At 38.0% G+C, this 11,544-nt stretch overlaps 3 protein-coding genes across 6 annotated transcripts; 1 reads left to right on the top strand and 2 right to left on the bottom strand.

The window, feature by feature from the left end:
* Positions 1-247: 247 nt before the first annotated feature.
* On the bottom strand, positions 248-3,700 carry nfu1 (NFU1 iron-sulfur cluster scaffold homolog (S. cerevisiae)). Its single transcript, XM_055049105.1, has 8 exons — positions 3,607-3,700; positions 2,689-2,789; positions 2,368-2,503; positions 1,934-2,000; positions 1,337-1,454; positions 1,190-1,253; positions 931-1,105; positions 248-633 (listed from the first exon to the last, which is right to left on the bottom strand). Exons 1-8 carry the CDS (start codon positions 3,663-3,665, stop codon positions 601-603), a joined length of 753 nt encoding a protein of 250 aa, XP_054905080.1. The 5' UTR covers positions 3,666-3,700; the 3' UTR covers positions 248-600.
* Positions 3,701-3,761: 61 nt separating this feature from the next.
* cunh9orf78 (chromosome unknown C9orf78 homolog) lies at positions 3,762-6,761 on the top strand. Its single transcript, XM_055049104.1, has 9 exons — positions 3,762-3,915; positions 4,072-4,131; positions 4,631-4,682; positions 4,768-4,838; positions 4,934-5,011; positions 5,361-5,558; positions 5,675-5,811; positions 5,899-6,003; positions 6,096-6,761. The coding sequence occupies exons 1-9, from the start codon at positions 3,833-3,835 to the stop codon at positions 6,191-6,193; spliced, it is 882 nt and encodes a 293-aa protein (XP_054905079.1). The 5' UTR covers positions 3,762-3,832; the 3' UTR covers positions 6,194-6,761.
* Positions 6,762-6,980: 219 nt separating this feature from the next.
* On the bottom strand, positions 6,981-11,003 carry med22 (mediator complex subunit 22). 4 transcript variants are annotated; one of them, XM_055049099.1, is made up of 5 exons: positions 10,891-11,003; positions 10,591-10,765; positions 10,397-10,477; positions 9,792-10,000; positions 6,981-7,779 (listed from the first exon to the last, which is right to left on the bottom strand). In XM_055049099.1, the coding sequence occupies exons 2-5, from the start codon at positions 10,711-10,713 to the stop codon at positions 7,587-7,589; spliced, it is 606 nt and encodes a 201-aa protein (XP_054905074.1). In that variant the 5' UTR covers positions 10,714-10,765; positions 10,891-11,003; the 3' UTR covers positions 6,981-7,586. The 4 variants fall into 4 exon arrangements, with proteins under 4 accessions (XP_054905074.1, XP_054905077.1, XP_054905075.1 ...); XM_055049102.1 differs by having other exon boundaries at positions 6,981-7,773; XM_055049100.1 differs by having other exon boundaries at positions 10,591-10,794; positions 10,891-10,987.
* Positions 11,004-11,544: the final 541 nt, after the last annotated feature.

The following is an 11,544-nucleotide window of genomic DNA, read 5'->3' as shown; positions in this document are numbered from 1 at the left end:
ATAATAGTCTTGCACCGCATTCAGTTTTGGCAATTCTTACAAAGTAATTTTAAAAAAAGAATTATTAAATAACATTTAAAGAAAACATTGGGTCTTCAGTCCAAAGTCATACAACGAAGTCACTCATAAAGACTAGAAAACAATAATAAAATGTAAAAGCATTATTCAGTAGGGCTCCAATCCCTCCATGCTGTTGAATTTACAACAAGCCTTTGGTAGAACAGCAAATATAAGCCACAGACACCGCAACACTTATTATAGCAATATTTATTTATATAGACAGCATACATTCTGTAAAGATAAAATATCCCATATGAATTTTCAGCCTACAGGCAGCGTTGACTGCTGCCTGATTCAGAAGTCGTGTAACACTATGGAAGAATAAATACAAATTATTTCAACTGTACAAGCTGTTTCTATGAATTGTGTCCAACGTATCTTTCAATTCCTCAAACCAGAACTATAAAACAAAATGCAAATATTTGGAACAATACTGAGAATGAGTTCTTGTCATCAGAACAGAGCTGAGTACTTTTATTACATCTATGGCTTTGATTGAAGGAGGTGAACATGTTGACACATGTCTCTGGTTTCAGTAGTTTAAACTTGAGCCGCCTCCTCATCCTCTTTTACCTGCAAAAAAATATACATGTATATATATTTATATATATCTTTAGGCAAAAATTTTTGAATAGTTTATTTACTGCATTTAATATTTTGTCTCCTGTACTTTATCTATAATAAAGCTCAGCAAATGAAGAAATTACACAGAACGGCAAACTGAGTTTTTCATTTTCCTAAAACAAAGCATCATTCTTAAAAGACTCACTGGAGTAACCAGATGAAGCATAGTAATTTCAGTCATTTTAACAAAACAGCTGTCAGAAAAAAACAAAACAAAAAACGAAAAAGTATCCAAAACATGCAAACCTCTTCAACTGCTTCAACCTCAGGTATGTAAAACTGCAGCATGTTCTGGATTCCATTCTTCAGAGTAACAATGGAACTGGGGCAACTGGTACAGGCACCCTGCAGCTTCAGTTTAACAATGCCATCGTCAAATCCTCGATACAGAACGTCGCCTCCATCCTCCTGCACTGTTGGCCTGCAAGGTGAGAGCATCCACATCCGTGAGACAGCGACCAACCACAGAAACAGACAGTCCGAAAGCATCTTTAGAACCCACTACCTTATTCGTGTATCCAGCAGCTCCTTGATCATAGCAACTACTTCATCATCATCCTCTGATGGCGCTGGAAAAGAGCAGAAACAATGATAATTTGCCAATTAAAAAAAAACATCTCATCTTACAGGTTGAGCAGACTGAAATCCAGACCTGTGTCTGCACTTGGCTTGCTGTCTTCATTCACAATTGGAAGTCCAGAAGTATAAAAGTCCATGATGGCCGCATAAACGTCAGGTTTAATTACTTTCCATTCCACTGTTTCATTGGACTAAGCAAAGCAATTGAGAAAGAGAAATCAAGTTATTTAATGTAATGATGTTATATTGTTCTACAATAAATTATTCAAATACAATCAGAAGCTTAAGTAGACCCATGATAAGTATGACTGTTGTATAAATCTGGGCTTTTTATGATGCGTCTTAAAATTTCACCTCCTCCCAATGCTTTCAACAACCAACTTACATAAGTATGGTTTGTTATTTTAACCATACATCTTATTTAAAAAGGCTAAAATGTTTTTTAAAAAAAGGGTTAGTTTTTTGGTACCAACCCAAAAGTTAAGGCTTAATTTACGTTTTTTTTTTTTTTTTTTTATGAAAAATAGATTCTGGCAATTTCAGAAGCTTAATGTTAACCTGCTTTAGACATTTGAAATTATATACATTAGAATTATAGTGCATGACATTATTAGCCATGATACATGTATTTAAAGTTTGGAGAGGTACTGAACGTTGCACTGAAATTCACCTTTGTGATGGTGATAAAATCAGGGCCCAGGAACACACTCTTGACTCCATCGATTCTAAACAACTGTCTGAAGAAAAAAGTAATTGAGAAGTATAAATCTATAACGCAAGTTCATATTCATATATTTATGTACACAACAATTATCAAACATTTTGAAAAAAAAAAGCAATTCAATTAAATCAAACTGAAAGGGAACAGTCAGCTTATGGAGAAGTCAAAAGAATCTGAGAGTTTTTCTTTTTCTTTAACTTTCTTTTAGAACAGTGGCTTTTGGTTCCCACACTCAATATGAGGGGGAAAAAAAGCACATGCAGTTTTTTAAAATATAAATTTATCTAATAAAGTGGAGGTTTTATACTATCAGATGTGCCTGTTGTGCCATTTGTGCTTAAGTAAACAATATTCTGAGAACATTTTATGAAAACTTCCTAAACCTGGCTAATGGTGAGCAGAATGCATCACGGGGGCCAGCAAAATTCATGGTCCCCTCTTCTAAAACTGTCCGCCCAGTCAGAAACTTCAGACTGTTTGGATTTGGTGTGTCCTGTGTCTGCACAAACATGGTCCTTCCTGAAAAGAGACAAAACACAAAGAGCAGCTTGAGATGAGATGTCTTTGTGACTGCCTTCTACGTACACATATAAGATTTTCTCACAGTACGTGAGCAGCTGTTAGCACACACTAACATTCAAAACAATCAATATTGCATCAGCATCCAGGTTGAACAACAGAAAAAAGAGAGAAGGAACACAAACCAGGAACCAGCCAGATTGCGTTTTGTGGCCATCTGTTGGAGACTCCAGTCGCTTTTGAGGGCCAATAGGTTCTACTGGTCTGACAGCCACTGCTGGCCAGTCTGAAATTTTAGAGAAACACATTAAAACACACATGAGTATATGAACCCTAATATCAAACATTAGTGTATTCCAGATTGGGAATGTGATAGCAGTAAATTTGAGAATGTGATATAATAAGAGTTAACAGACAGAGATCCGGACTCAAGGCTGAAATTTAGGGACAAATTCAGATTGACTTTGAAGAAATGTCTCTTGCTAAAAAAAATACTAACTGCAAGTGTCTTAAGAATGTGATTATAAATCATTCCGAGACTGAAATTATTCAATACGATATTATAGCTGGATAATCGATCCATCCATTTTGTTAGACGCTTATCCTCAAGGAGATCTCCAGAGGTCAACAGGCAACAGGTGGGGTACAAACCGGATAGCTCGCCGGTCCATCACAGGACCGCCGGATATTTTATCAGTATTAATGATGGTACACAATGATAATTATTAATGATAAGTCCATGTCCATGAATTAAACAAGTGGTTCCCACGAGTTATTAGGTCGTGGCCATAAATTCTTGAAACGTGTCCACAAATCAAAAGAAGTCGTGGTCAGTATTTTTATTTTATTTTTCTCCGATGTCACCAGACGTTCTCCGGAGACTATGAATTTTTGTTGTTGTTGGTTTTTTTTGTGCTTTTTAAATATTATTAATTGTTATTATTTCTTTTGGCGTGCCCAGGAGCGACGTCTGCGTCACTCCATGTTTAACCAGCAAGTTGCCCTCAGCGTTTCTTCACACGCCGAAAAAAGACAAATAAATATTTAACAGACAACATGAGCGAAGAGCGCCTGCATCCAGTTCACCAAACAAACATACTCACGGTCGCAAAAATCTTGCTGAAACACCCAACAACCTCCCGACTTGTGCATAAGTCGCCATGTTTGTTTCATTAACTAAGTGGGACGGAAGTAGTGGTCCTACGAACGGGAAGTGACGTGTTATTATTGTGCGCGTGTTATATTCCTCCTCCAGATACAAGCGACAGCTTGGTAACTGACAGGGCAGTTTTACAGGAGGTTCAAAAATAATACTCAGACAGCGTGAAAATGCCGTGTGGCAAAAATTTCAGACGGAGAAGGGATTCGTCGGACGACGAGGACGAAGATCATGGGACTACAGAAGAAGTTAGGTAAGTACTTTAAAGGCAGGTTGAAATACAGTTGAAGCTAACGCTGTGTTAGCTAACACAACAAGCTGTGCATTAGCAATGAGGAACTGTAGTTTATGGATATAAGTGATTTTTAATAAGCTGTTTAACTAGTGAGATTGCATAATATATTTTCAGATCGAAAGTAGAAGAGGCAAAAGAGCTACAGAGCTTGAGGAAACGACAGAGCGGAGTCAGGTAATGTGATTTTATCTGAAAAGAAGACTTTGAAACTTTGAGGAATAGTTCAATCCTTTTTGTCCTTAGCTCAGGTAAGATGCTGTGCGGTGGCTCTTGAAGCACTCACTTTAACCAGAGTTCATGCCATGTGAATCTCAGCAAAACCTTTGAAGGGGAGTCTTTCTCAAAATTGGAGTTACTTACCCCGGTTGCTTGTTCAGTTTTTTTCTTCCACTCAGCTTTCCATTATTACACTTTATACAGCACTCTGTGAACTGCCATCTTCTTTAGCCATGATCATTTGTGGCTTATCCACCTTGTAGAGGATGCCTGTCACTGTCTGCTGGACAACTGTCATGCCAGCAGTCTATCTTGTAATTGAACGCTTAAAATATGTCTAATAAATCTAGATTTGAGTTTTGAACTGGTTTATTTATAAACTTTGGCAATATATTGAGGAAAGACCTGCATGTAAAAATGATTACAGATTAGTAACTTTACATTATAATTTCTACAGTATAACTGCCTTATTGGTTGGAGAGAAACTCCCACCTGAAGCTGAAATAGATGTAAGTCATGTCAATAAATCCTCATTTTTGTGTTGATGGAGAACTTGCTTTAATTTCTGTTTGCTAAACTGAACATTTCTGACAGAATGATCCTTTCAAACTGAAGACTGGAGGGGTTGTAGACATGAAGAAAGTGAAAGACAGGAACAGAGACATGTAAGTGAATGGAGGGTGGTGTTGTGTATATAAAGTGGTTTGATTTCATAGCTAAGCACGCCGTCTGTTAAACAATGTGACTGATCCAATTACAGGACGGAAGATGAGACAGACCTGAACCTTGGCACATCATTCTCAGCGGAAACTAACAGAAGAGATGAGGATGCAGACATGTATGTATGCTTCCTTTATTTATTAGAATAAATGTATAGACATAAATAAGTGCTTACATTATTCAGTGTAAAAAACAAACAAACAATGGAACTGTTTAAAATGCGATGAATAGTTTATTTTAACGGCTGATTTGGTCTTATTTTCTAGGATTAAACTTTTAGATCATTTAGAATATCTCTAGATGTCAGTGGATCTGATGAATAGATACTTGAATGTATTTGATTCAGTCAGATCAGATGCAAACAAAGAGCATTTCTCTGATGTTCACAAACAATTTGTAGATGTGACATAGAATGTGGCGTATAACTGATGGAGCAAGGCATTGGCTTTATGTATTTGTCTTCATAGGATGAAATATATTGAGACCGAGTTAAAAAAGAAGAAGGGCTTGGTGGAGGCTGAGGAGCAGAAAGTAAAGGTGAAAAATGCAGAGGACCACCTGTACGAGCTGCCAGAGAGTATCAGGGTCAACTCTGCCAAGAAGACGGAAGAGATGTTGTCCAATCAGATGCTGAGCGGGATCCCTGAAGTTGATCTTGGCATTGAGTACGTTCAGATCATTCGTTACTAATCCTGCTCAGGTTGTCAGAGGAAACCTTCTTAGAACATTTTGCAGTTAGTCACTTCCTTTTAACGCTAAAATCTTTATATTTCTTTCTCAGTGCAAAGATAAAAAATATTATCCAGACAGAAGAAGCAAAAGCCAAACTCTTGGCAGAACAAAGGAACAAAAAGAAAGACCAGGGCACTTCTTTTGTCCCCACAAACATTGCTGTAAATTACGTCCAACACAACCGCTGTGAGTTCATTTCCACCTGCTGTGGTGTTAAAAGCCCTGGTAATTAGCTTGTGGACAAACTGAATGGTTTTATTTATTTTCTCTCAGTCTACCATGAGGATGTGAATGCACCACAGAGGCATCACAGGCACAAAGAAGAACCCAAAGCTAGACCGCTGCGGGTGGGAGATACAGAGAAACCTGGTCCAGAAGGTATGAGACATCAGCCACATCCTGTTAAACCCACTGCTGTGAAGCAGGACAACTGTAATAGTCTAAATGACGCTTTCTCTGTCGATCCATAGCGCCATCACCACCCAACCACCGCAAACGTCCCAACAACGAAAAAGCCACAGATGACTACCACTATGAGAAGTTTAAGAAGATGAATCGAAGATATTAGCATGGAAATTCTCAACATGTTGTCTTTCCTCGACACTGAGGTATAATGACAGCTCCTGGATTTGGTTACCTACAGAGTAATGATGACAGTACATTGACGGTGTTTTACCTTGTAGTTATTGTAAAAAGCATATGTGGTTTGTCAGGCATGTAATGCTTTGTGCTGTCCCATTAAATTAGGCTCTTCAGATTTAAAAACAATTTCAATATTTTTCAATAAAAGTGCTCAAATATCAATATCATGGTTTTAACTTTTAAAATATTTGGTTGTTTTTTAAGTAACCATTAGAATTGTAATCTACTTGCTCTGATGCAAAATTTGTGTGAATACATTTACACTTGTCATGGATTTGTATTCATTCATTCCGATTTGGCTGGTTGGATGCTCAACGGTCCTTGATAAACACCATGTACATATTTACAGTAATTATGTTTTGTTTATATGCATTCCTAATTTTTAATTTTCCTTTCAGGTAGTTCTCTGGATTAGCCTGTGCCATTTTAAACTATTTTTACACGTTTTTATGCACTGTGTTGTTTGCTAATATTAATAAACATTGGCCCTTTTATTTATTGGTGAAAAATTCCATCTGTTAGATGTAAATCTGATGCATTGGATCCCATTTGCTGCACCCACGCACTTTTAATGTTGGTGTCAGCAGCAGAGTAATTATCCATTACTGTGTAAGCTAACAGTTTCAGCTGAGTTTCTAGTATTCACTTTTAGCATTCAATTTCAGCTACGACTTCAGCTACGACTCACCCTACGAAAATATACAAGTAAAAAATAAAAACAAACAGCATGTTCTTTAATGTGAGCTGATTAGTTTTAACAGAGAAAACAAGTTTCACAATATAAATCCAGGGATGAACAAATGCATGTAGAGTATTAATTAAAAATGTGATGCACTAATCAGCTAACAAACAGAATAGGCCACATTTTCCTTTATCAGATTAACAAAAACATCCTTCCTGATTTATGCATCAATAATAATAATAAAAACTATATACATATAAACAGCTTAAGAGGTGTTTATATTTTTGGGCCAGATAGATCCTCTCCAGTTGGGGGGGATCTGGAGAGGTCCAACTTCCAGGATCTCTGCAATATATTCCATTTATTGTTCAGTGTAATTTTCAGTAATGTCTGAAGTAATCGTTTCATATACAAATTGAACCAATATCAGGAGGAATGTTGCTGTCAAAACTCTCACATTTTTGGATAACTGGACCTCCCAGATTATTTTGTTCAGTACACTTCATTTCCCTCTGCTTTTCCAGTAAATAGCATATTGAATTCGATTAAACAAAACTAAACACTATTTTCTATAGTTATACTGGTAACATCTAAACCACTAGTGCCCAGATTTAGCAGAAATATCCCTGCTTCCCCCTCATGGTTTCTCCGTGGCGCTCGTCCCGTGTCCGTTGACGTGATGTTGGGCGTTTGCCTCCTGCGACGGCGTCCTGTCGGCCTCCTCTCTGTCGTCTTGGGTCGAGCTGGAGCTGCTGTCTGGAGAGGCCCAGCTGTCCCGCCGGCGGTAGGCCTCACACAGAGGCAGGTCAGTGCTGTTCCACTGACTGTAGCTTTGCAGCAGAGCAGAAACCCGAATTTGGAGGCAAAGAGTCAGCGCAGCGCAGAAAGAGAGGAGCAGACGAGAGCAGCAGGTCAGAATAAACACACCCATACAAATAGCAGAGCAACATGAAAGCACAGAATCGTTAGAAGCAAAAGCACAGAAAAAAAAAATGTTGAACAGCTTTTGATTGGATTTACAATTTGATTTAAGATGAGCAAAAGGATGAAATTAGTTGCTATTTAAGACAGCAGTGCAAGGACAGCAAGAAAGTTAGGTCCATGTCAACCATGCTCCAGAGATACTTTTTGCACTTTTCAAAAAGAAAAAAAACAAAAGAAAAAACAAAGAAACTGCTTCAGCATTTTGTCTTCGCTTTATTTCTCAATAATTTTAAGTCCTCTGAAGCGCTTGCATGGTTACAGACTGACTGGATGGACACTACAAACGTTGGCGCTTAATTGTCTTTATCAAAACACATCTACATAAAAAACACTAGGCTGAGATTCAACCTAATTGTTAAAAGTTAAAACCAGTCTGGGTTCAACAATACAAATAACTCATGAAGTCTAGCACAAACTATTTTTCATTTGTTTCAAGAAAAATATTCTTATATTGCTTAAGTTCTTCTAATATCTTTTCCAACTTCATATAAAACTTTGTGTTGTCTCCAACAACTCAATGAGCAAAACAGATTTAATTTATAGATTTTCTTTTTTTTTTTTTTACAATTTCAATACTTATCTCTGCCATGAAAGTTAAAATGTCTCATAAATCTATTGGATCCTGAGGACAGTTCTAAGTTTGAACAAAAATAAAAACAGCAGTAAATACAGTGGCTTGCAAAGCTATTTATGACCCTTGCACATCTCAATATTACAACCGAAAAATAGCACATTTCATTTAAGGTTTTATTTAATAAAGTAGAGAAGTGGAGGAAAAATTATGCATGACACCCCTAAATAAAATAAAGTGCCACCAACCACCTAACCTGTTTTAATTCAATACATCAGCCAAAACTGAAAAAAAAAAATACCCCAAAATCTTTTCTCCAAATGGTAAAACCGTGTGAGCCCGGCAACTAACAAACCGTCTACATTGTGAAATATGGTGCAGGCAGGATTATGCTTTGGGGATGGTTGTCTTCTGCAGGACTGTAGAAGCTGCTCATAGTGAAAGGGAAGTGGAATGGAGCTAAATGAAGGGCAATGGTTGAAAAAAAAAAAAACAAACAAAAAAAAACAAAACATTTTTTTAGCACCTGCAAAAAACTTGAGGTTCAAGTGGAAGTTCACCTTTCAGCAAGACAACAACCCTCAACATAAATCCACAACGACAAAGCAATCTTAAGACGTTATAATAAATCTGTCCTTCGAACTTCCATTAAAAGTTAAGAGTATCAAACCAACAGTTCAATTGAAAATTGATCCTCAAGACACTGTTTAAAAATGCATGGCAAATGTCTAGATTTTTATTTACAAAATATTAAAGACATGCATAATTTTTCCTCCACTTCTTTTTATTTGTTGCTGCTTTAAGTTGGCTGATCACACAAAATAATAAATTAAAAAAGGGTTTTGGTTCCAATGTGACAAAATGGGACAATATTTACAGAGTATGACTGTTTTAGCAAAGCATTTTTGACATCAATCTCATTGGTTTATAGAAGACTGTGTGATGAACATTAAACAGATGTGTGTCACAAACATGTTGACCAGCAGACTGAGAACTGGATATGCGGGTAAAGTTGATATGTAGTGTTTGCCCCTTTACGGACCTTACTTTGGGAAAAAAAACAATAAAACAAACCAAAAGGCACTTGATTAACAGTATCATCGTGAAAACACTAGAGAAAATGTAAATAAGACCTTCAGTTGAGATGTGTGTGGATGTTGTGGATGATCTGTCTGGATCGATAAATAGATCTGACCGAGACCCGTTGAACCGGGTACAAAGCTGAGACAGTACATAATGGGACGACACAGGAGCGGCAGGATGGGGCGGATCTGAGCCTATTTGTACCTGGAGGAGTAATACTCTTCCTCTAGCTCATAGAGGTCGATAGCGATCTCATCTCGGAGCGACGTCAGCTTCTTGTCACACTCGTCTTGCAGTGCACGGAGCTGCTGGTTCTGCTGACTGATGGCATCGTTCACCGAGGGAAAGTCATTGAGGATCAGGAACTGTTTCAGATCGGACACCAGTTTCATCAGGGACTCGCCGGCACGAACCTAGTGCAGCAAAACAGAATGAAAAACATAAACTACATGGCCAATCCTTTAAGGTTTATTTTCTGGAGACAAAGTTTTCTGTACATGTATCGGTTGAGGATTTGTAAATTCACAACATAACCAACTATCCTTACCAGAAAAGTACATTTTGACCCGCTTTGTATTTTTCTTATATGCTTTCTGTGTCCAAAATGCTATTTTTGAAATGCTACATGCAATGAATGTTGCTGTGATTTGAATTTCTTTTCATATACTTCTTTTGCATTTACTAGCAACTTAAGACAAAGTTGCCCCGCAAAGGCATGAACACCCCAGGAACTTTTTTCATCTTTAATTCTTCTCGTTTACAGAGGAAGCAGATGGTTTTGTGTCAGTGACGCTTTGCGTCTCACTCACGATGTTTGCAGCTCTGACGTGCATCTCGTAGTGGTCTTGCTCTGCCTGAGTGGGTCGCGACACCTGAGTCTCATCCTCGATCTGGACGAAAACACGAGGAGGAGGGTGGAAACTGTGAGAGTGATGCTGTGAACTCTGAGCAGATTTTACTGCCGTGGAAGAAAAATACGTGTTTAGAGAAACCAGAGAGCTGCCTTTGCGGTTTTGACGATTTCCGTGAAGTTGTCCATGATGGACTTGATGTCGTCTTTGAGCCTCTTGTTGTAGTTCTGCAGCAGAGTCTCCTTGCTCTGAGGGAGAACTCTCTGGGTCGCCATGACGCTCAGCAGCACCAGCTGCGCCCGTTTACGTTCAAGCACCGAGAAATAACTGAAAAACAGACTGGAAGCTTTCAGTCTCTAACAGAAAAACCACATGACGACATTAACACAGAACTTTTGTTTTTTTAGTACGAATGTTTATTCATACGAGAGCCAACTGCAGATATTACTTACTTCTTCAATGCATTCTCAGAAGCTTTGTTTCATTGAAAACCCCGTTTTTGTTGCTCCTCGTCTTCTTCTTGAAGCTGTTGGCAAGTCACATCCGGTGTGTTTGTGTGTGTTGGCGCCCTCTAGAGGAAGGTCAGGCGAAGTTCTACCCGTGAGAAAGAGTCAAGTTTGCTTAAAAATTAAAGCGCATTATAACTAGGGCTTAACTGCCTGACGTCATTAAAGTCTTCTTTTAACCAAACAGCCTCAATATTGCTGAAGTATTGAGACGCCTTTAAATAACCGAAAGGCAAAAGTGCCAAAGTTCAATAAACAAATTGGTCAACAAATAATTTAGCATGCAATAATATAAATGCATTTGTAATTATGTGTATTAAGTAAAATCTATTATACTTTACATATTGCACTGATATACAGGTACACACGTCACAAGTACAAATTCAGTTGAAAAAGTATTTAAAAACAGACGCTTCCTTAAACTGTTTGAAACAAATTTAATTACCCTGGAACACTGCAAGGTGTGCAGGTTCAGTGCTGTTTTGAGATTTGAAGAACGAGATCACGGATACCAGCGGCCGAAATGGGTTTTCTCTGCAGGGTGGCTGGGCTCTCCCTTAGGGATAGGATGAGCATCTGGAAGGGATTCAGAATAGAGCC

Source organism: Poeciliopsis prolifica, unplaced genomic scaffold (genome assembly GCF_027474105.1).
Source record: "Poeciliopsis prolifica strain line A6 unplaced genomic scaffold, Auburn_PproV2 SCAFFOLD028, whole genome shotgun sequence".
Lineage (NCBI taxonomy): Eukaryota > Metazoa > Chordata > Actinopteri > Cyprinodontiformes > Poeciliidae > Poeciliopsis > Poeciliopsis prolifica.
Note: the sequence above shows the minus strand (reverse complement) of the source record. Positions and strands in the feature narration are given on the sequence as shown.